Genomic DNA, 25,002 nt, shown 5'->3' with positions numbered 1-25,002 from the left:
ACAAAGACCTGCCTTCATCAATGAACCCTATGAGCGCTAAAAACATCTGAATGTTCTTAATTTCCTGGCGGAACAAGAGTTCACAGAATCTGGAAATGTATAATATTTGGTAGTGGCCTATCAGTTCAAGCAGCAAAGGCCTAAAATGCCTTACAGTAAAGCTAATGAGACAGAGAGTACTGCGGTTTAGCAGAAATACACACGTTAGTTTCCTGCAAGAGGTGATCACATATTCATTTTTCTAAAATATTTTAAAATACTGCTGTTTCCAGGTTAGTGCCCCCATCGAGTAACACTGTAAAGTTGTGACCCGGGTCAGTCACTGCCTACAGGTCTTACATGGAGCAGACACATCCTTGAGCAGATTAAAAAAAAAAACATTCATATATATGGCTTTTCTGAAAGCTAAAACATACTTCATAATATTTAGACATTAGTCCCTGCTGTTTTCTAAGCCTGAAAAAGCTCCTGAACGTATTCATGCACTGGGCACTATACAGACCGAACTATGGGCCACATGTACGTAGTCTTTTGCACGTCGCAAACTGCGAATCGGGCCGTTTGCGAAGTGCAAAATGCACTTTCTCATGTACCAAACCATTTTTGCGATTTGGTAAACTATTTACCGAATCGCAAAAAGGGATTGCGACTCGCAATTAGGAAGGGGTGTTCCCTTCCTAATTGCCACTCGCAGTCCCATGTATGATTGTTTTGTGATAGCGAATGCGGTCGCAAAACAATCGCAGTTAGCACCAGTGTCACACTGGTGCTAACCCATGCGCAAACGGGAAGGGGTCCCCATGGGACCCATTCCCTTTTGTGAATGTCAGTAAAAACATTTTTTCAGAGCAGGCAGTGGTCTTGTGGACCACTGCCTGCTCTGAAAAAATGAAACGAAAAAGTTTCCTTCTTTGCTTTTGAAATGCATCTCGTTTTCCTTTAAGGAAAACAGCCTGTTTTTTAATAAAAAATGCTTTATTTAAAAGCAGTCACAGACATGGTGGTCTGCTGTCTCCAGCAGGCCACCATCCCTGTGAGGGCCGCCATTCCCAAGGGGGTCGCAAATTGCAACCTACCTCATGAATAGTCATGAGGTAGGCATTTGCGACCCCCTTGCCAGTCGCAAATAGTGTCATTGACACTATACAACATTCGGTTTTGAGACTCGCAAATTGCGAGTCATCTGACTCGCAGTTTGCGAGTCGCAAAACCATAGTTTGATACATGTAGCCCTTAATCTCGCATGCTTAATTTTCCTGAATAGTAAGAGTTAAGTAATGCACTCTTCCCCTACCTAGAACCAGCTTCAACCTGGCTCACCTCACTCAACTGGCAAGTTTGAAAGTGAGCAGCCAAGGAGCTGAGGAAGTTACTGTTCCTGATATAGCATACTACGTGTGCACGATGTATTATTACTTCTCTCTAAAACGCAAACCATCAAGAAAAATAGAAACTGCTATGCTCACAGAAAATGACTCAAGCTATGCTTCACAATTCTTTGTATTAAACCACCTACTTTCTTTCGGTAAATTTCGTATGTGGCAGGGAACTTAATGGATACAGCCAAGCAAAAACTGGCAATCTATAATGTACAATAAATAAATGTGAAAATGAGTCCAGTCACTAGGACCCCAAATCAGCTTCAGGTGCAATTACGATAATTTCCCCTTAGGAGCAGCACTTCTTTGAACTGTAGACGAGAAAGCGACAAAGCCTGGTAAAGGAAGTGACGAACAGGCGATTTAAACGCTAACACACAAACTTCCATTTACTTTGTTCACTTCTGCTTCATCATTCCTGTAACCAAGAATGTTAGGTGTCCCCATTGTAAACACTATAAAGAAAGACTCCTCATAAAACTCAAAGTATTAGTAGGAAGTAGGGTAAGGAATTTACTTCTGTGAATCAATTTCCATTCTCTTTTTTGGACTATTTTGTCAACTGTCACTGAAGATGTACATGACTTTGGGCGCAATCGGGGCAAGTCTGAAAATACTCATTGTTTGTTAGTCTGTCTTATCCCACAATGTGATTGGGGTTTGAAAATGATTCCTAGAGAGCGTGGATAGTCAACATATTGATTTATGCTACGCCCTTTAGTAGCAACATGTGTTGAGGAATACAGTCAGTATCGCTACTGCCTGTACTCAGAGAGTCTGAAATATGCTCCTGCCTGATGGGTAGAGTTGCTGTATTTCAGGCACTTCCGTGCAATCATTGGCACTGTCATGCACAGCATTTTGGTTCACTGTGCACCCAAAAAGGCTAAACACAAATGAATAACCTGGTAAACTTGTTGAGTGGGGACATTTACAAGGTGCCAGGTTTTCACATCCAGCTGAGACTGTGCTTTTGTAATTGTGCTGTTGAGATATTAAAATTCAGAAGCCTGTGCCAATGTCTGGGTAGTTTGTTGCCAAAAATACTACTATTTTTTTAAATTCTACACTCTTCGCAGTGTATTTCAAACAATGTTTTTTGGGGTGGGGTGTCACCAATTGTTCTTATTTCTTAATGTATGCAAATGTGCTGATTCAACCAATACAAATTCTGATCATGTGCTGAAATAAATTCACTAATATGTAGGTCTGTGAAAGTTCGCCCATTCTGCCCGTGCACAATCACCTGCCTTTTCCTGCAATTTTAAGGAAGTCTCTGCCTTTGCTTAGGACATTCTGTACAGCTAAAATCAATGCAGCAGACCAGACTGATTACAGTTATGCATTAACAGTTCATGATTACATAAATTGAACTTGCACTGGTGCAAGTTTAGCAGCAACATATCCACAACCTGATAAGATCCAAATTACATTTGTACTAGATGACCAGCGCAAAAGCATTTTGGACTGACAGGTCAGCCCATGTTTGCATTGGCACACGTATAATCTATACAAACAGGAAAGGGTGATGCAAAAATGCCCTGGCACTGGTCCAATGGGAATAATCCTGGCCAAGAAAGGCCACTCTCCATTAAACAATCATTATTTTTTCCCATGCTACTGATAGGCTATGCTATGCGTTTGATGGCAATCACTGGTATTTTTAGTGATGATTGATGTAGAAACCAATAATTCAGTAAGGACAATAGTGGATAAACTGTTAAAACTGAGGCCCACAACCAAAAATTCCATCTGACCTGTGATTACACGCATGATGTATGTCTGATATGACAAAACATATGTAACACATCCGTTGACCCCTCAATACGTCAGCAGAATCTATAACCCTAAATAATGAGTTTGTTTGAGAAAAAATCTCTCCCATTTAAAGTGCAACCCTTATTTTCAGTAACTTGTGTCCTTTAATGTATGTTCCATTAGTTTTCTAAGCACAGGCACAGCTGCCTTCAAAGACGAACTAATGGTCTCTGGCAGAGCAGTTTATATAATAACAGCAGAATAGATGCTGTTCAAGAGGAATCACGGTCGCTACAGAGCTTATGGTGGTTCTCTGATAAGTTGACTCATATTGACTTCCATGGAAATACTGCATATTGGCAGATTTCACCAAATTCCTGATACAGCTATGTACTTTCAGACAATATGTCCGCTGACAATAAGTAAATAAATAAATCTTTACAAACAGACGCATACACATTTCTCTCTTTCGACTGCAAGGCCTTACACTGATCTTGAAAAATCTGATATCTACCGATGCTTGATCATTGTCTTGTGATTTGTGTCTCTGTATCTATGTGTGACCCAGAAGCCTGACAAATTATATACAAGTCTTGGCCCAAACGACAGAAAAAAACAGCCATCTCTTTAAGACAATAGCATGATCTGGTCAGGGAATGAGAGCTTCAAGATGATAGCTCCTATAATGTATCCCTTCTTCCACTCATTTTTTGGCGTTGTGTGAGTCAGGAGCCTGCCCATCGCCACACATTGCGTTATTCTTTGAGGCCACCATACATCTTTTTTTCTAAAAGAAGGAAGCTCCGAAAGTCTTTCTTCCAGAAGGCATGGCTGCCAACTCAGTTGAACATGATGGACCCTGGATCCTGATTTGCCATTTGCGCCATGTGTCTTAGCACATCTTTCTTGGTTATGATGCCCAGGAGCCGTCTAGAGAGAAAAAAGAAAAAGAAAACAGTCACAGTGATTAGTCTGCTTTACATACTGTTGCCAGTCCTTCTGAGTAGTGCCCACATTTTGTAATGAACAACCTAAGGGCTCCTTGAAGGCTCATAAACAAAACATAAATGTACCCATCAAATGTGCATTTGCAAAGTAGGCAAGTCCAATTGCTGGAAATGTTAAAGACACACATCAGTGTGCACAAGAAAAATGTGGGGTCTTGGGGTGTAGACAGCACTTCCAGTAAAAACTCAATCCTCCCACAACAGCTTGATTATGGTCAATTTGAGGAACACAGTTTTTTCAATGAACGTTATTGATTTTCATTCTACAACAGAACCATACACAACACTTCTGTTGATGCAGACAGATAAAATCATACTTAGCATACATCTCAATCTCTCGGTCCGCTGCTATGGAGACTATCCTGAGCCTCTATAGCTTCATTATGGGGAGCTCCTCAACTAACATCCATCTGTGCGTAACAACCCATTGCGTTGTAAATGTCACTCACTGGCGTTGTGTAGCACTCCCTCTAGGGATGATTTCTGCACACCCTTTATAAAAAACCCTCGAAGAGCACAGGCTGCATTGTGTGCAGTAGCATGTCATCCTTCTTCACTGAGGACACTGCTGCCACTCGGTGTATGTATTTCCTAGCCACTGCCATCTTTGATAACGTCCATCTAAATAAATCTTTAGGAGTATAAGAATCCAGCAGGACCCTGGCTGTCGTGACAATCCGTCTTTTAGCTACAACGAAAACCTGACCTCTGACTCTAGTGATGGTTGTATAATTTTCGTTCTCTGGAGTAAGGTCTAACTTTAAACAACGCAGTAAATAAACCTCCATATAGAACAGAATGTGGAACAGGCAATCACTAATCAGATACAACACTTCCACAGATGTAGTGATACCATACATGCCCACCTGGACGAAAATAAACACACCCAACATTTGCTTCTGCTTCAACACAAATCACCACACACAGTAACGACCCCTACATGAGCAAGCACCAGAAATCAAGCAAAACGAAACTAGACAGGGAGATTAATACATTAAATAAAAGGTCAAAAATTAGTCCCAAGGATTAAAATATACTCTACCTGCTTAAATGACTTAATTTCGCTAAAGCGTGTAAACACTACGCTAGAGAAATATAAGCCACAATTGATTTGCCTCATGGTTACACCATCATATTCAAAATATATACTTCTTTCAGAGCACAGGCAATGAAAGAGTAATATACCACTGATCACTTTTTTACAGTGATATTTCTTTCATGTATTTGTTGGTTTCATTTATTTGTTGGTGCACACTTGTCTTCATGTGAATCCCACACCTTCAGGATATCCCAGACCTCTGAATCGCAACATGTGATGCTCACCTCTCTAGTACAACTCGCTGTTCACTATTCCTCTAAAGAATTACAACTACCTATTTTTGTTAGGTGCATACAGAGATAGATTTGATAGCTTTATACAGTTGGGTGATTTATTCAAGAAAAATAGCAGTTTGAAAGTCCAGTAAACAGGTTTTAAAGGAAAACAATTCAGGAAAAACTATTTTTATGGGAAAATGCTCATGCAAAAAAGGAGTTTCTATGAAGGCTAAGTTTTGCGAGGGTAACCGACTTTGCTTTTTTAAGAAGCTGCCAAATGTGTCGCCTTCACTGTCAGAATTATAATTTCACATACTTTTTTTGCCCTACCCACAATGCCTCAACGTCAAGCTTGTGATGGCAAGCTCAGAAACATGGGACCTCACCTACGAGGCCCGTAGCATGGCCTGGCACACACAGAAAGAGAAAAAATGGGGAGAAAAAAAAGATACATCTCCCTGTTGCGTCACTCCTATGCCACCCTTGAGCTGGCATAGGAATCTGACACATTGCCAGACTATTCTGGAAATGCATCAGATTCCTTCGGGTTCCATGGGTGTTGCGTGGGAACATCCCAAGCAACACCCATGGAACGCCCCTTTCATGAAGTGTTATGTGTGAAAGGGGTCCATATTTACAAGGACATGAAAATTCATGCAAGATGGCTTTGCGTGGCCTTGTAAATATGGAATGTCACACTGCGCCACCGGAGCGTCAAGAAAAATGACACTCCGTGTGCCCAGTGTGCTACTACGGCCTCGTAAATGAGGCCCAGGGTGCGAGATTCTGAGCTGTGTTATCGGCAGTGCATGTACTAACCTGCTCAGTTACTGAGTTAAAAACTGCACTTTAGACACAAACAGGTGCAAGCTGCATTCAGGTGTTCTGCACAGGCACCACACTGGATCATGATACAGTCCTCAGTCTCCTTAACTTGAGATCCATTGTGCCACTTATGCTCTCAGTACAACCTACCAGCTTTATCCCTTGACTATACCAGGAGTTACAAGTGGGACCCTGATGATCCCTTTACAAGTAAATAATCACTGTGAGAATCAGTAATTCCTCATTTTTTCCAGAACTTCGCAGATTCACGGAGTTATCATGGATCTTGTAATGCAAATTGCGTCGGTAAAGCCTCTTACTTGCCCAATAGGTATTACCAGGGACCCAATGAGGTGTTTAAAGTATAGCATATTTAAATCAGACCAAAGTTTTGTGGCTTAAGTACGTGTTTACTGGTAGGAGTACGTGGTGCTGCCTGTGTTTTTTCGACAATCACCACGAAGACATTGTAAGGCCGGGAAAATGAACTTTCTCTCTATTTGACCACTGACTATTCCATTTATCTATATACATGTCTCTCCCTCTCAGTCCTCCTCTAAGCCTGACTCCGTCTGTCTAGCCAGTGTCAACTTTAGGATTTTAGGGGCCTTCGGCACAATATATTGCAACTGTTTTTGTGTGACCCCGTTAAAGTTTAACATGTCATTTAGGATTGTGTGACATCATGTGGGCTTGAATTAGCATTCAATGGATAAAAATCAAATCAAATTAGTTCCATACTGGGCCCCCCAAAGTCCTTAAGATGACAATGGATACATATCACTGTTGCGTTACTTGCGCTGTGATTATTTTTTAGATATGGTCTAAAAACACACCTTCAGAACCCTCTACTGCAGGTCTGCTAGGGCAGTGTTTTTGGGCAGACAAACCAGTATTTTTTAGAATGACCCAGTCTCAGTCAGACGCCTTTGAGAGGAATGTTGTGATTTACTGCCAGCACAACATTGCATTCTCTTGACTAGGTTGCCTGCAGGATGAGACACAAATATTCAGGCTATGTTTGCAGTTTGGTGACTGATTATGAAAATGCATACTTAGATCTTTTACTAGTACATGTGGCTGCTGGGACCCATCGGACAGACCCGATTATTTAAGATAGAAAAGAACAGATTATGTGTTAGCTTCTGCTTTATTTTTTTTAAAAAGTTTGCTCCATTCTGGCTCCCATTGGAACAGTGCTGATGGCGAGCATCTGGTTGGTGTTTTTGCGAACTAAGGGCCAGATGTAGGTAGAGTTTTGCATAGCGATGTTCACTCACATTTTGCGAGTCGGTACCGACTCGCAAAATGTGAGTGCGACTCGCAAATAGGAAGGGATGTCCCCTCCTATTTGTGACTCGCACCGCAATGCTAACGTGGTCGCAAAGCAATTTGCAGTTACCACCAGTGTCACACTGGTGGTAACCCATTCTCAAAAGGGAAGGGGTCCCCGTAGGACCCCTTCCCCTTTGTGAATGTTGCCAAAACATTTTTTTCAGAGAAGACAGTGGTCCAATGGACCACTGCCTACTCTGAAAAAACGAAACCAAATGGTTTCGTTATTTTTTTGTATTGCAACTAGTTTTCCTTTAACGAAAACGGGCTGCAATACAAAAAAAAAAACTGCTTTATTTAAAAAGCAGTCACAGACATGGAGGTCTGCTGTCTCCAGCAGGCCACCATCCCTGTGAGTGCAGGGAATCGCTATGGGGTCGCAAAATGCAACCCACCTTATTAATATTAATGAGGTGGGTCTTTGCGAACCCCTAGCGATTCGCAGACGGTGTCAGAGACACCATTCTGCATCCGAATCGCAAATTCAGAAATTGCTACACCTGGCCCCAGGTCCCTCAGTGAAGTAAAAGGGAAGTTCATTTCTAAACAAGGACGTTGCAGGTTTGGCAGCTGAACACGGAGGAGAAGGGGCTGATGGTTGGAGAGCATCAACATAGGACTGCCATGTGGGTGTTCATGTCAAGGTAAAGGCACTCCAACACGAGGCCAGGCCCAGATAGCCCGTGTTTTTTTCACTGACCATTTCCCCGGTGGGCTAGAGACTTTGGAGGCCGGTTGGCAGGGCTGTTTTGAACATTTTGCCTGAGCTGCTTTTGGTTCCCAGTCCGGCCCTGCGTGAGACATGGGAAGCAGAGTAAGAACAATGGCGGGGCTCTATTGGAGAGTGTCACTGTGGAGGCCATCAGAGCGCTGCACGCCACTTGGAGGATCGCGGGGCATTAAGAGGGCACCATTTGTGTTCTGGACAGGATAGGCATGCCAAGGAGGGCAATATTAGTAGGCCTGCCACGCCCGTGCCTTCCTAGAAAGGGGAGGTGATTATGGGGTCGGGCGAGGGGCCCTAAAGACATTCCCTAGAAAAAGGATTAAAAGGAGATGTGAATGAACTGTGCAGCAACAGCAGAAAAAGTTCGGCTGGTGAATGAAGAGAATACATAAAGGTATAAGGGCGCAGAGAATGAACATTTCTTTAATTTCAGGGAGTGGCATTGAGTGACAGAGTGGAGTGCTGTAAAGTGAAGGGGCATAAAGTGGAGTAGAGGGGCACAGAGTGTTGGGGCACAGAATAGAGTACAGTGTCAATGAGAAGCACATAGAGTGGAGTGACGTTAGGTGACAGAGTGGAGGGGGATAGAGTGAAGCAGAGGGGCACAGAGTGCTGAGGCACAGAGTGGAGTAGAGTGTCATAGAGTGGAGTAGAGTGTTGTAGAGTGTAGTGGTGTGGAGTGGAGTGGCGTAGAGTGGAGTGCATGGCATAGAGAGGTGTGGTGTTGACTGCTGTGGCACAGAGTAGAGGGTCACAGAGTGGTGGGGCATGGAGTGGAGGGTCATAGAGTGTTGTGGCATAGAGTAGAGCAGAGTGGAGGGGTATGGAGTGTATTAGAGGAGAGTGGAGCAGAGTGGCGTAGATTGGCAAGGAGTGGTGTGGAGTAGTTTGCACAGAGTGGAGTGATGTAGAGTGGAGGGGCATAGAGCGGTGTAGCAAAAAGTGGAGTAAAGTGACAGAGTGGAGTAGAGTGGAGTGTCTTAGAGTGATGTAGAGTGGGGTGACACAGCACAGAGTGGAGTAAAGTGTCAGAGTGGAGTAGAGTGGCGTAGAGTGGAGTGAAGTGGTATACAATGTCATAGAGTGGAGTGGCGTAGAGGGTTGTAGAGTGGTGTGGAGGGTCACAGAGTGGAGCATTATAGAATAGTGTGGCATATAGTGGAGGTGGAGTAGAATGTCATAGAATGGAGTAGACTGGAATGGTGTAGTGTCATGGAGTGGAGTGTTGCAGAGTGAAGTGTCGTAGAGTGGAGTGTCATGGAGTGTTGTAGAGTGGAGCAGAGTGACCTAGAGTGGCGTACAGTTTTGTAGAGTGGAGTGAGGTAGTGTGGAGTGGAGTTGAGTGAAGTAGCATGTCATAGAGATGAGGGGTGTAGAGAGGAGGGGAATAGAGTAGTGGGTTGAAGAGTGGTGTGTGGAGTATTGTGGACTGTCATATAGTGGAGTAGCGTGGCTTAGAGTGAAGTGGCAGAGAGTGGTGTAGAGTGTCAGAGTGGCCTACAGTGGACTGGCACAGAGTGGAGTAGAATGTCATAAAGTGGAGTGGAATGGAGTACTGTAAAGTGGAGTGGCGTAGAGTGGAGTAGCATGTCGTAGCGTAGAGGGGTAGAGAAGTGGAGCATAGTGTGGCACATCATAGAGTGGCATGTTGTAGAGTACAAACAGAACAGAGTGGAGGGGCACAGGATGGAGAATCATAGAGTGGAGTGATAGAGTGGAGGTGTTCAGAGTGGCGACGAACATAGTGAAGTGGGGTGGAATGTTGTAGAGTAAAGTGTCAGAGTGGAGTGCTGTATAGTAGAGTGCAATAAAGTGTTGTAGAGTGGAGTGTCGTAGAGTGGCACAGAGTAATTTATAGTGGTGTAGAGTGTTGCTGAGTGTTGTAGAGTGGAGTGGCGCAGAGTGGAGTGGCATAGAGAGGAGTGGCGTAGAGTGTCAGTATCATAAAGAAGAGTGGCTTAACGTAGGGTAGAGTGGAAAGGAGTAGAGTTTCACAGAGTGGAGTGTCATAGAGTAAAGGGTCGTAGAGTAGTGTGTCATGGAATGGAGAAGAGTAGAGTGTCCAGAGTGAAGTGGAATAGACTGGAGTAGTTTGGCCTGGAGTTAAGTATCATATTGTGGCACAGGGTGTTAAAGAGTGGTTTGGAGTGCAGTGGTGTGGAGTTGAGTGGTGTAGAGGGGTTTGGCCTAGAGTGGAGTGGCATACAGTGGAGTGAAGTGGAGTGGCGTGGCGTACAGTGGAGCAGAATACAACTGAGTAGAGTGGAGCAGAGTGTTGTAAAGTGGAGTGTAGTGTTGTACAGTGGAGAAGAGTGTCGTAGAGGAAGTAACATACAGTGGCATGGCATAGAGTGTTGTGGTGTAGAGTGGCAAAGAGTGGAGTAGAGTGGAGTCAAGTGTCACAGAGAGGAGTGTCGTAGAGTGTAGTAGTGTCAGACAGGAGTGTCAAAGATTGGAGCGTTGTAGAGTGGAGAAGCAGGGGTAGAATGAATTGTAGTGGCATACGGTAGCATGGCACAGAGTGTCGTGGAGGTTCATGAAGTGAAGTGCCGCAGAGTGGAGTGTTGCAGAGTGGGGTGGCCTTGAGTGGCGTAGAGTGGAGTGGTGTAAAGTGGAATGGTGCAGAGTGGAATAGAGTAGAGTGGTGTGGAGGAGAACAGAGCAGCGTAGTGTGGAGTGAAGTAGCGCAGAGGGGAGTACAGTGTTGTGGTGTGTCATGGAGTACAGTGTTGTAAAGTGCACTGGTGTATAGTGTAGTAGAGTGTTGTAGAGTGGAGTTGCGTAGAATGGAGTATGCATGGTGTGGTAGCGCACCGCCATTACAGACAACACATTTTCAATTGAAATGACCATTACATTTGCACAGACATACAGTTTTACTGATAAAACTCTACTGCACACAAACAATAACGTGTGGAAATGGCAGCAATAAGTGCATTGATTATTTTGATAGTATTGAACTCTTTGTTCCCACCACACATCAAAATTGTGCTTCGTTTGTGCTTTCCTAATGCTGATATATTCTGAAATATTTGCAGTTAATTTACAGAAATTTAAATTTTGTCGCGTGGTAGAAAAAATAACATCCTACAGCCTTTTCTATCACATGGATATCAGGAAGAATTGTCACATAAATCCTCTTACTTTGAAGTCAGAGAAAGAAAAGTAAACACCAAGCTGCCTCAGACCACAGAGCCTGACATTTGAACTGTCTTTAAATGCACGGCAAATGTGACAAGATAAGAATAACATTTAAAGGCCTGTTTACAGAAAGCAAGCTGTAGGAAAATATAGTAAAAAGGCAATGCTCCAATGAAGGGATGAACTCAAGCTCAACAGGCGAAAACAAACAGAGCCAGCAAAAAGAAAGCAAGTAAATGTGAGTTACAAAACACAAAGCCAATGGTAAGCAATGGACAAATGCATTCCCAGGGAGGCTTTCAGTATGTCTCCAAGAGGTTGTAGCAAACTAGACAGCTGTTCTGACTAGAAGGCTTTGACCTAATGAAAATGCCAGAGAGGAAAAGCTGCTGGCAGAAAAGATGAGAGGGTCATAAGAAAAGAAAGTAGTACTAGTCTTGAGGAAGAAGAGGTGAAAATCAGATGAGGGATGACAGAAGGAAGGCCAATGGAGAGGGATTGGACGTATACATGGAAGGGAAGAAAGAGAAGGACAGTAGGAAGAAGGGGGCTAGGAATGAAGCAACCCTTGCAGCATGGGGAGAGGACGAGAGATCTAGAACACCCACCCAAAGGAAAGATGTACTGGATATGGCAATGACACGAGGGGAGGAGAGAGACAACACAAGTACAATCAAATATTCAGGAGGAAGGCAAGCAACACACAGAAGCAGTTTGGAGGAAGGATGACGGGACAAAGGTAGCTGTAGCAAAACCATTTCAGTTCCGTGGAAGAATGGAATGCTTGAGAAATCCGAGCATGCACAATGAGAGGGGGCAAATGGCGTGGACACCTTTGCCAGGCTATCAGCAAAGGTCACTAAGTGTAGGCTGAAAAAGGAAAGGGGCTGCAAAGAGGTTGATTTATGTACAATGACAACACCATAATAAAAGTGAGAGAGACTGAGAGGAGGGTTGAGAGTCTTAAAGTAGGGAAACTGTATATGTCACAAGAAATGGGGAAAAAAGACAGGGTGAACAGCAATAAGAGAGAGGCTAATGGCAAGCAATGACAAAAAGAGATGAGGGAAGTCATGGCTGAAAATAGCAGAGGGAACGTAGATAACATAAGCCAAGGAGAGTGGAATGAGTAAATGTCACTTCAAAAGCAGGGCCACTACGAGAGATGAGCTCACTAGCTGGTCAAGAAGATCCCCACAGAGAAGAAACACAGCAGTGCGTAAGTACTGAGGGTCATTGTGGGACACATGGGGGATAACTGAGAGGTGCTGAATCCATTCAAAGTTGCAAGACAGTTTAGTGGGACACATGGGATAAGTAGATTGGGAAGACTGTCATAGGGATGACAGAGGTAACAGACAGAGAGAAAAAAACGACAAGGTTAAAAAAAATAAGACAGCTATGTAGTAGTGAAGAAGCATATGGAGGTGCGAGTAATCAATAAAGTAAAGGATGAAGAGTGAGAGGAGTTAAAAACGGAAGAGAATAATGTAGAAAATGATGACACAAAGTTACCATATATGGACATCACAAAGCAGCATGGAATTTGTTTGAAGCAGAAAAACAAACAGAAAATATGAGTGAGTGAGTTTGAGAACATTCTTAACTTGTTGCTCACGGACACGGTTCAAAGCAGGGTCCAAGTATGAAGAGAGAGAGAGAGCTGGCAAGGAGAATTACGTTTCTCATAAACCTTAAGACTTGGACTACAATGTTCATAATTTGCAGTGTATGCTAGTCAACGAGCGGAGCATATCTTCATTTGCTTATTGCATTGGTTTCAGATTTTTTTTTTCCAAGGGTTTCTTTTATTTCATTTTGGGTTGCTTTGGAAAATTGTTCTGTGGATGCATGAGAGGAAAGGCATGCCTCGTGCTTTCTGAATCAGGGCCACAGTTATTCCTTCAAGCCCAGGGACACTGTGGACAGACAGCTGAGCCTATGTACAGTGCTGCACTCTGAGTGCCTGCAACAAGTAAAAATAATTAAAAGATAAAGAATTCCCACTTGTGAGGTGGGATAGGCAGGATGAAGAATGTCAGGTATCCATAAGCGAGTCCCATTTCAGATGTCATTAGTGTGATGTGAGCTGCCAGAGGGCTACCTTACCAGAAGCTAAGGGAAGGGAGATGGGCAGAAAATTAGTTTGATAAAAGATCAAGGGTAAGTGGTAAAACTGAAAATGGACTTGAGAGAGTAGGAAGAGATAATGGCTGGTCCATGTCTGGAGGCACTGTTTGCTGACTTGATTATCTCACTTTGGGGACTGTATCAAATAAGGCAACAGGTGAGGTTAAGCTTATATAAAGATTGCCATAGCCAGATACATCATCAGTGAAGGATCATATAGATGAAAAGGTGAGTTCTGTGACAGTCCAATTTGGCCAAAACAGTGACAATGGTGGGATATGAGGGGAAAGACCCAAAATGATGAAAAGGGACAAAGTCAGCACTTCAGCATCTGATACATCCAGATGATTTTTAGCTGATAGTATAAAATTTAAAAGGCAAGCCTGCATGGTAAAGGTAATGTCCATCGGTTGTGAAATGGCATAATCAATCAATCAATCAGTATTTGTAATGCGCTACTTATCACCTGTGAGGGTATCCAGGTGCTGTGCTGTGGAGTCAGTCGAAGAGCCAGGTCTCGAGTCTCTTCCAGAAGTGGGTCAGCAAGGGTGAGGTGCAAAGGTGGAGGGTGTTCCAGTAGTTTGTGGCAAGGAGGGAGAAGGAGTGACCTCCAGTGCAGTAGTGGCGGATGTGTGGTACCAGTGCGAGAGTGAGGTGAGTGAATTAGAGGTTCCTGGGAGGTAGGTGGAAATTCAGGCACTGGTTAATGTAGGTGGGTCCTTGGTCATGGAGGGCTTTGTAGGTGTGGGTCAGGAGCTTGAATTGGCATCTTTTCTGGATGAGGAGCCATTAGAGGTCTCTCAGATGCTGGGTGATGTGGGTCCTCTTTGGCAGGTTGAGGATCAGTCCGGTTGTTGCATTCTGGATTTTATCCTCATGAGTTTGGTGGTGGTGCCTGCATACAGTGCTGTAGTCCAGGCACCTGGTGATAAAGGCCTGCATCACAGTTTTCCTGGTACTGATGGGGGGCCACTTGAAAACTTTGTGGAGCAGACAGAGAGAGTGGAAGCAGGATGAGGAGACGGCGCTGACATGACTTTTCATTGAGAGTTTGCTGTCCAGGATGATGCCAAGGTTGCGGGCATTGTGTTTCTGAGTGGAGGTGGGTCCGAGTTCCGATGGCCACCAGGAGTCATTCCAGAGAGAAATGTGTCTGCCGAAGATCAATACTTCAGTTTTGTCTGTGCTGAGCTTCAGGGAGTTGTTATTCATCCATGCTGAGACCTTCTTCATACAGTTGTGGAAGTTGGTCTTCTTCATGGTGTGTTCAGCTGAGAGCGAGAAGACAAGCTGTGTATCATTGGCATAGGAGACGATGTTGATGTTGTGGACTGACGATGTCTGTGAGAGGTGTCATGTAGATGATGAAGAGGGTTGGATTGAGGGATGAGCCTTCAGGGATGCCGCAAACGCTACTCTTGGGTTGAGAGGTGAAGGGAGGGAAACGGGTTCTCTAGGTGCTCCTTGTAAGGAAGGAAGCCACCCATAGGAGTGCGTGGTTTGTGATTCTCATCTGGTGTAGTTGCTCTATGAGTGTGTGGTGGGAGATGATGGTGAAGGCTGCAGGGAGATCAAGTAGAAGGAGGGCGGCTCATTCTCCTCTATCGAGTAGAGTGCAGATATCGCCTGCTGCGGAGATCAGGGCTGTTTCAGTCCTGTGATTAGCTCTGAATCCTGATTGGGAAAGGTCCAGCAGGTTGTTTCTCTCCAGGTGTTCTGTGAGTTGGAGGTTGATGGCCTTCTCCAGGACTTTGGAGGGAAACGGGAGCAGAGAGGTGGGACAGTACCTCTGGAGCTCGCTGGGGGTCTGCAGTTGGTTTCTTGAGGAGCAATCTGACTTCTGCATGTTTAAAGGCATCAGGAAAGGTGGCTGTGGCAATGGAGGTTTTAGGATGTTGGTGAGCTGGTAGCTGATCTCAACCCTTCTGAGGTTGAAAAGTCATTGAGAGGATGGGCCGTGGGTGCTCCCGAGTGGATAGAGTTTATTAGAACGTTTGTGTTCGTGTACTGAGTTGTTCTCTTGTGGTGAGTGGGTGGTCGATGGGATGTTGAGGGGGGTCAGTGGCTTGGGGATTGAAATTTCTGTAGATGATTGGTATCTTGTTGTGGAAGTGTTCGACAAGGGCAGAAGGGTTCAAGTTTTCGATGGCTGACGGGCAGGTGAACTCTTTGACGATGGAAAACAGTTCCTTGGTTTCGATGGAGCTGGTCTTCATCCGGTGTGTCAGGACTCCATTTTTCACTGCTTTGAGCTGGCAGTGGTAATTGTTGAGTTCTGACTTGAAGGTGGCTTGATCAGTGGTGTTCCTGCCAGTTTGCCACTTTCTTTCCAATTGTCTGCATCTGTGTTTTGCCATTCTAACTTCAGAGTGTACTTGCTTATGATCCAGGTGTTGAAGTTCTGTACTGCCTGGTTCAGGTATGTGGTGAGGATGGGCTGGGTGATGCTGAGGGCGTCGGTCAATTGGTGCTGAGTGTCCTTGGTCCAGTTGCGGGTGGTGACGCTGTGGTGGTAATGCTGGGGGGTCCAGCAATGGTGAAGTGTATGATGGAGGGGTCCGACCAGGTGAGTTCAGTTCTGTGGCTATACCTGATTCTGTTGCTGAACATGAAAACAGGGTCCAGCATGTATCCAGCTTTGTGCATGAGGTCTGTCACCAGCTGCGTGAGGCCGATGTTGTCCAGTCGCTCTAGGTCGGTGGAGTCATTCAGATGGAAATTGAGGTCTCCTAGGAATACAAAGTGTTGGGATTTGATGGCGAGCGGGGTGATGAATTCCGCAATGACATGACTGAGGCCGGTTCCTGGTACCAGGGTCTGCAGGTGAGGGTACCTTTAATGGTGGTTTTGTCATTGGTGCGGGGCTGGAAGCTCATGTGTTCCATGATTGGCATGGTCTCGTCATCAGTGGTGGTGAAGTGAATTGATTCTTTGTGCATGATGGCAATGCCTCCCCCGCGTCGGCTGGCACAGTTGCAGTGTTTCATCTTGTAGCTGATGGGTGCTGCAGTGGTGGTGTCTGGGGCGGATACAGGGGTGAGCCAGGTCTCCGTGATGAAGGTCACGTCGGGGCGAGGGTGGAGATGGTGTCCTAGACTTCAACAGCATGTTTGCAGAGCAATTTGGCGTTGATCAGCAATGTTTGAGACATTTAGCATGTTTCTATAATAGATAAGAAAGTGGAAGGTACATCATGGGCATCACAGTCTCAGTAACTTTCTAATGGTGAGCAAGAACCCAGAAAAGGAGAATGTACAAACTATGTCAAGTACCTTGCTCCCAAAAATATTGAAGGCCCTTCAACAACTCTGACATTCATGAGGATCAAACTAAACTCTAAAGCGATGGTATCCAGATAATTGGGTGACAACATGCAGAGCCAAAAAAGGCCAAAAAATTGAGGCCATGGAGGAAATTACATGTTAGTTGTGGATAAAACAAAAGGTGCTAGGGTATTTTGACCTTAGTGTGTAGTGTGCAGGCAGATGGCACTATCGATGAAAGGGTTGACAAAACTCCATTACAGGTTCAGGGTTACGAATAGAGCGAGTAGAAAAACTGAGATTTGGCAAATGCTCTTGGAGGCAGGGGGATTCTTCAATGTGGTTTCAGAAGTCAAATAACTTGAGATATTCTTAGATAAGTCAGAAACTGAGGGTTTTCGTTTGCACCAGCAGAAATGCGTGTGTGCTACAGATTGACCAACTTTATGGAGAGCATATATAAAAGTATTCCAATAGCGGTAATTCTGATGTTGTTTCCAGTGGCACTGACAATGTGACTTTGGGAGGGTGGGAGTTGTTTAACTAAACAGTGCCAGTTTGGACACCGATTTCTAGAACGTTGGTCAAATGAGAAGGGGTGCTGAAAAGATAGGAGGAAAATTAAAACAATATTCTTACTGAGGAAAGTTCCATAAAAGGCTGAAACATCTCAAACGCTGAATAGGAATAAAAGCTGCTTAAGTGATCTGCCACAATTATATTCTTCTCAGCTTATAGAGTTCCAGAAGAGGGAGGTACAAAAGGCATAGTGGTGCCCCTCCTAAGTGATGTGGTAGTGGCAGAAAATGGAATGTGAATAAGCATAAAGAAGAGCAAAGCAGACCAATGGAGTCAAAAAGGTAATAGTTAAACTATGTGATCAAGATCAAGAGCACATATGATGAGATAGGAATAAAGGAATACCTGCAAATAGGAGGCATGGACAAATGTCCATTATATATTCATGGCTATGGATGGACATATACAAGATAATGGGGGTTATTCTAACTTTGGAGGAGTGTTAATCCGTCCCAAAAGTGATGGTAAAGTGACGGATATACCACCAGCCGTATTACGAGTTCCATAGGATATAATGGACTCGTAATACGGCTGGTGGTAAATCCGTCACTTTTCCGTCACTTTTGGGACGGATTAACACCTCCTCCAACGTTAGAATAACCCCCAATATGTTGTCGGATTCAAGGAAGCACAAAGAGGCTAAGAGAAAGGACCCGCAAGGTGTGGAATACATTCATTTAGAAAGATGTCTCTGACATAGGGTCATGGTCCCGGTATGGGGTGTGGGATAATATAAAAAATGCAAAGATGTTGGTCAGAAAATTATGCAGGTTACTTGCAGCCCGTACTTATTTACTTATCTACAGTTTTACATAGCGCAAACCAGGCCCACCGGGGCAGCAGAGCATTTCCCACAGCAATAAGGACTGTGGTAAGGAACATCGAAGGATCACAATATTGAACCTAATAAATCGAGGGACAAAATATAGAAGAGGTAAGTGCACAGAGAAAAGTAGAGATGTATTATTCTTACCCCCACATCTACGTACCTTGAAGATACATATAATCACAAATGATATTTTGTCTCTCAGTGTTCTGGCCATGATATTGTGATCCTTCGATATTTGTGACCCACGCCAGCAATAAGAGTAAAAATACAAAAACAAACCAAAAGGAGCAGAACAATAGGAAATACAAGAATGATAGAAATGTAATAACATATACAACTAGATAAACATGTGTACTATATACTAAAGGTGTATAAATTGACACCGATGCGATTACTACGCTATGCATGTGTATACATTAAATCAAGTGCGTGTACTGTAACTCATCAATAAATTGAACTGTGTGCGTTGCCTGAATTGTGTGTACCATAATAAGAACATGTTTACCCTTAAACGCACATAAGTATTGATACCATTCTGTTGAGATTAACATATTCTTTGCAAAGTAATCCAACGCACAGCAGCACAATTATGTATACAGTAAACACTCGATTTACAGAGTGTGTTCATAACAATAAGTTATGTTGCAAATGTGCTCACATGTGAACAAGGTAACACGTTTGTGAACAGTAACACAAAAGGCCCACTGGCTGTAACGAGCTAATATTTATTAAACACCGCAAACGGATGGCGAAAGAGTGAAGAACACATAAGAAAGTCCATTAAACACTGCAAACGGATGGTGGAAGAGTGAAGAACACATAAGAAAGTCCATCAGCAGCTCTTCCACAGCAAGCTTATTACTGGGACAAACATAAAAGTGTTAAAGCACAATTCTGTCTGCCTTTCCTCATGGTCGGGTTATTATGACATCAAGTCCAGAAGGAATATTGGGTAAAAACCACCAACACAAACAAGCTACATTATTTAAGAGCAAAACAGAGTGAAACTAAAGTGCAGTTCACACAAAAAAGTAATAACGAACTAAATAATTAGATAAAATAATGTATTCAAGGTGCATCAGCTAAAAAACTTATAAACTAAAATTTTTGCATTAGGTCATTCCATTCAAATTGCTCGATCTCTAACACTCACCCGCTTCGAGTGACAAGGCACTGCCGCAGTCCCAGTTTACGGAATATGTCAATGACAGTCTCCATTGGTGTGTGGTCAGTCACAGTGAAGGGACTCAGGTTGAGTATTCGCCGCAACTTCAAGGGATGAGGGCTATTGGCTGGGAGCTCTGGCGCGTCTTCTGTGAAGTACAAGATCGAGTTGCTCACCACTCCATCTTGCCTCTTCCTTGCATTCTCTAAACAGGAACAAAAAACTATTAGAAGCTTCAACATATGGCAAGCTGGATTACTTTGTGATTCTTAGTAACCAGGAACTAACAGTTGGCCACCTTTCGCACCTTTTCCCTTTCTTCCCCATTAACATTAAACCAACGAGATACTAGGAGCTCTGGGTGTGGATATTTGGCCAGTGGAGTGTGTATTCGTGGGCGTGTAGGGGTTTCAGTGTTGAAAGCCTAGCAAAAGATGCTGGATTATTAGATGTGTGCAAGCAGTCACTCCGTCTATTGTGTCTATACGTGGGTGTTGAGTTATGCTTATTGGTGGTATATAAATGCCCAGGGATATAGGACCCCAGGTGACTGAGTCGATTTTCACAGTTAAACATTTGAAGGGCTCAGATGAAGGTTAAGGCAGAGATGCAAGAGTTTCCACTTCACTGTGAATTTGTGTTCTGCCTGTGCCAGATTTTGAATTAGCTGCTCCATTGCTAAGAGACACCACATAATATGGAACCAAAGAGTGGTGGGCCACGGAGCTTGCCCCAACATGTGTACTGCTCATACACAATCTGGGATATCATGCCCTCCAGTCCATCAGGTCGGGTACCAAGCAGTACTAGTCTTGGGTCACCTGGGAGAATGAAACCCAGGATCTCCTTTATGTACCCCAAGACCTCTTTCTAAAATGTCTTCATGAACATGCATGACCAACACATGTGGTTAAATGCCCCCCTTTGCTTGCCACAGAGCCAGCACTCCTCAGCTGCAATCAAGAATATCCGGCATAAACATACAGGTGTCATGTACCACGGACAGCCTAGCTAGTACACGGATTCCCTGTGTGGAATGCTACAACAGATCTTAGGGATGACGGCCCATATGGCCTCCCACTGGACGTCTGAGATCTGGCTTCCCGTGGTTATTCCACATCTCTTGCAGTAAGGACTTTTTATTGCCTGTGTCCGCAGTTCCCTTTGGTTAGGGCTTGAAAACATCTGTGTTCACAGCTCCCACTATCCAATGTGACAAAAGAGACGTTTCCTTTCAGCCAGAAGCCTTGAACTCACTTGCCCTTACTGAAAATGAAGAGGTTGGTTTACCTTACCGCCTGTCATTCTGATTATTTTGCCTGAGACAACGAATCTCAGTCTGGTGAAGCCTCTCGTGAAATGAAATGTAGAAATATACAGGGTACTTTTAGACAGGTCCACATAATGCCCTCTGAACAATGCAAGGTAGACTTCAGCATTTCCTCAGAAAACCTGCTCCAATACAATTGACACAACTCTGAGAGGTCTGCCCTGATCTCTGAAGAGTCTCATGTCTCTTACATAAGCAAACTGGAGTTTTCGAAATGTGGGTGAGACTGCAAGTGAGGAGGAGCTTCTAACAGCATGTCGTTGGTTTATGATTTTTACCATTTTTAGCAGAACATGTACCCAATGAGAAAAACAGGAGTAAAATGTTTATACTGTCAACAATTTTGACTCATTTTTGATACATAATCTTCAGCAGACCGATCGTCATTACTGACAGATCAAATACAATTCATCAAGAACTTCCGATGCCACTGCTCAGATCAATCTCCATGGCAGTGATGACTTTCGATATGTCATTTTGTTTCACAATTTAGTAAACACTCAAAAAATGGCAGAAAAACAACACTTTAATTTATCAAACACGTGCATAATCCCTACCAAGTTCATAAAACCCTAATTTGGAAATGTAAAACGTATTTTTCTAGCAGTCCATCAAAAACAAAGGCTCGTCTTGTTAGGGCTCTGTTTTGATCCAAGAAAACACATCTTTCAACACAGACACAATGCTGGGCAAATAGTCTTGAATTCTGAATGGCAATTTGAAAACAAATCCACCTTAAAGAACATTTGGGACATAATAATGCAGTGCCTCCAGCTACGATAGCTTATTTTGCTCACTAATCATTACATTTTCATTCGTTTTTTTTCATTATGAATTTAAGGTTTTAGACAAAGCTACTGACCATTGAATGTAATGCGTTATGCATAACACACTGAAAATTGAGTGTATTATTCTTGTCAGTTTCTCACTGTATAAGAACGGATTATCAAATTTCAAAAGGAATGTATAAGATTTCTGTTTCAATCTACACTGTACATTATGAACAGACTGTGGTTTTATAAAAGCCCCAATCAAACGTCGAGGTTTCCTCTAGCAAACTGACATTACAGTTTAACAGTCTTACATATCGTACATAATCAACAAAGTGAACCAGGCCAGGGGTGTTTTTAAACATCACACTTCTCTTCCGTTTGTCAATATTTCTTAGAGTGAACAGAGAGCTTACAACCCTCCACATGACTGACATACTAAAATTCTCTTCTACAAATAGATTAATCCAAATTTCCTTTAAAAAAAAGAGATTTTACTGATGAGTTGTCAAATTGAACATAAAATGAAAACAAATACACGCACCCACATGTATACATAGACAGACAAATAGATAGATATTTTTTTATCCGGGTCATATTAATGACGTGGAGATGCTGGCTCTCACTGTCATGCATGCAACCTGGGTTCCGTGTTTGACAGCGGGCAAGACTTATCAGGGTTATGCCTTTTACACAATTGCCATGCTTTAGTCGCAGAGCACGGGGAAGTCTCCCTCTCTTCTGGCAAGGTCTGAATACTGAGATGATCTGGGTGTCTTTGCACAGGAAAATACCACCACTTCCACAAAGTGTCCAACAATTGTGACCACAGCTCTCCACCGAAATCACTTGAGGCCCAGTATTGCAAGAAGGGACAAAACCAACAAATGAGAGACCACTATACAGATCTGACCTGCTAGAATGACATAGGGCCAGATGTACCAAAGGTTTTTACCCATTCTGTGTTTGTGGGAAAAAGATTTCGTACATATGGCCCATAGTTTGGAACTCAAATACGAAGGGTGTTAAAAACTTAATTTACAAAGAAAACATGAAAATGGAAGGACTGGACAAGTGGACCACTTTTTGGTCTAAAATCATGTTGAGACTAAACAAATACCTTAGAGATACCAAAACAAAATAACAATTTTTAAGTCCAGATTATGGTGTATAATACTTTATAAATAACGGAGCATATAACAAAGCAACCGAATTTACAATACATATTAGAATATAAATACAAATTAACTGAGAATTCAAGGTTGCTTGTGGAAAACACTGAAAACAATATATTCATGTCTGCCACACAACATTGTTCAGAAATCCATCTGCGATCTAAGCAGTTTCGTAGCTATAAATGTGTAGAATTCAGCCACATCGCCCCAGGGCACTGTTACTACTGTGTAGCAGTCAATAGTTTCAATCGAGTGTCTGACAGGTGTGTCCGCTCTTAGAGTAATATTGTGCTACCTTATAAATAACCCCTCAAATCTTTTTTAGTAATCTGGTGTATATGGACTTCAACTGGTCCAAAATGTTGGCTTCCAGTTTCAGTTAGTGCTGTGGTCTGTAACACCAGAATGACCTCCTAATTCTCAGTCTCTAGGTCTCTAGAGGATGTGAGGTTGCATTCCACAGATGTCAGGAAGGCAGGTCTTTTGTAATTGGGTTAAACAGTTTACTTAAAATTGTCAGGAGGCATTTTTTTTTTTTAATAATGGCGCTGCATGGAAAGACACTTAGGTCCATTTTTATACTTTTTTAGCGCCGCATTTGCGCCGCTTTTTGACGCAAATCCTTGTGATGCTAGGCAACGCAGCAAGGTGACTTGCTGTGCTGCCCTGCGCCACAAAAGTCATACATATTCCGCTGAGCTTTCATAGAAACCCTTGAGGTGTTAGTGATTTCAGCTGCCTACACAGCATCACAAGTTTCATGGTATTTTACCTAGGGGCATGGGAGCTTATTAAGAAAATGTTCAAGATGGACCATTTGACTACTTTTTCAAGGTGGAAATAACAACTATCAAGTCTACATTTATCGACCATTACAATCTGAAGTCTGAGGATTCCCTTCAAAGTTTTCCCCCTTGGGTGCCCTGGACGTAACGGTTACACACCGCTCGGGTGCCCAGGATGTAACCGTTACGTCCTGCACCAGGCCCTCTGGGGAAGCGCTCCCCCCGAAGGCCTCACCCCAACCCCCCCCCCAGGGCAGGGATGGTAGGGGAATCTCTTCCCCTTCCACCCCAATCCCCTCCCAAGTGACGTCTGATGACATCAGTGCGCGATCACGCGCTGACCTTATCAGAGGTCACCTCCATTCGTGCTGCAAGCATGCTTCAAGCACGATCCGATAAGAAACAGATTTGTTTCTCCTCGGTATGGGGGCAGGGATGGTCAGACAGGCATGAAAAGGAAAGGAAAGGCTTTTCCTTTCCTTTTCATGTCTCCCTGAGCATTCCAGCAGTACGAACACATAGAGATCATGCTACAGGAATGCCTCTAGACACCAGGGAGATTTTTTTTTTAAATTAGCATAAGAGGAGCGACCCCTTTGGCAAGGGTTGCTCCCCATGGGGGGGGTTTCTAATGCTATTTCTGCCCCCCCCGGGGGCAGATCGGCCTATATTTATTAGGCCGATTTGCCCACAGGAGGGCAGAAGCCATTAGACACCAGGGATGTTTTTTTCTTTTCTTTTTGTTTATGTTTATAAGGGGAGTAACCGCTTGGCCAGGGGGCAATTTATTATTAGACCTACAGGGGCAGATTGGCCTATATTAATTTGGCGGATCTGCCCCCGGGGGGGCAGAAGCCACTAGAAATCAGGGATTTTTTTTTTGTTAATATTGATAAGGGGAGTGACCCCTTAGGGAAGAGTCACTTCCCAGGGGGCAATTTGTTTATGAGGTCTTTTCTGCCCCGCCTGGGGGCCGAAGCCACTAGATACCAGGGATTTTTTTTTTACATTGACAAGGGGAGCGACCCCTTAAGCAAAGGTCACTCCCCAGGGGGCAAATTTTTTATTAGGCCTTTTCTGTCTCCCCTGGGGGCAGATTGGCCTATATTAACTAGGCTGAAACCACCAGGCATCAGGATTTTTTTCTTTTTTTTTTACAGATGGGGAGCGAGCCCTTAGGTAGGGGTCACTCCCCTGGAGGACAATTTTATTTTAGGCCATTTCTGTCCCCCTTAGGGGCAGATTGGCCTATTTTTCTTAGGCCAATATGCCCCCAACGGGGGGCAGAAACCACTAGACACCAGAGATTTTTTTTGCACCAATTTCATGGAAGGAGAGCGACCCCTTAGGCAAGGGTCGTTACCCTGGGGTCAAATTTATTTTAGGTCATTTCTGCCCCCCTTGAGGGCAGATGGGCCTATTTTTGTAATGCCAATCTGCCCCCAAGGGGGGCAGAAAGCCCACCAGGAAATATATATATTTTTTTA

General features: G+C 43.7%; 1 protein-coding gene across 2 annotated transcripts in view; it reads right to left on the bottom strand.

Annotated features, from left to right (window-relative positions):
• Positions 1–3,278: 3,278 nt before the first annotated feature.
• CLCN4 (chloride voltage-gated channel 4) overlaps positions 3,279–25,002 on the bottom strand; it is a 223,027-nt gene continuing 201,303 nt past the window's right edge. For both annotated transcript variants that reach the window (XM_069205155.1, XM_069205156.1), the window contains 2 exons: positions 19,444–19,660; positions 3,279–4,067 (listed from right to left, as the gene is read on the bottom strand). In XM_069205155.1, coding sequence (XP_069061256.1) covers positions 3,977–4,067; positions 19,444–19,660 — 308 coding nt within the window. In that variant the 3' untranslated portion in view covers positions 3,279–3,976. The remainder of the gene's footprint in view (positions 4,068–19,443; positions 19,661–25,002) is intronic.

This window comes from Pleurodeles waltl, chromosome 8, assembly GCF_031143425.1.
Source record: "Pleurodeles waltl isolate 20211129_DDA chromosome 8, aPleWal1.hap1.20221129, whole genome shotgun sequence".
Taxonomy (NCBI): domain Eukaryota; kingdom Metazoa; phylum Chordata; class Amphibia; order Caudata; family Salamandridae; genus Pleurodeles; species Pleurodeles waltl.
This window is presented reverse-complemented; position numbering and strand designations above follow the sequence as displayed.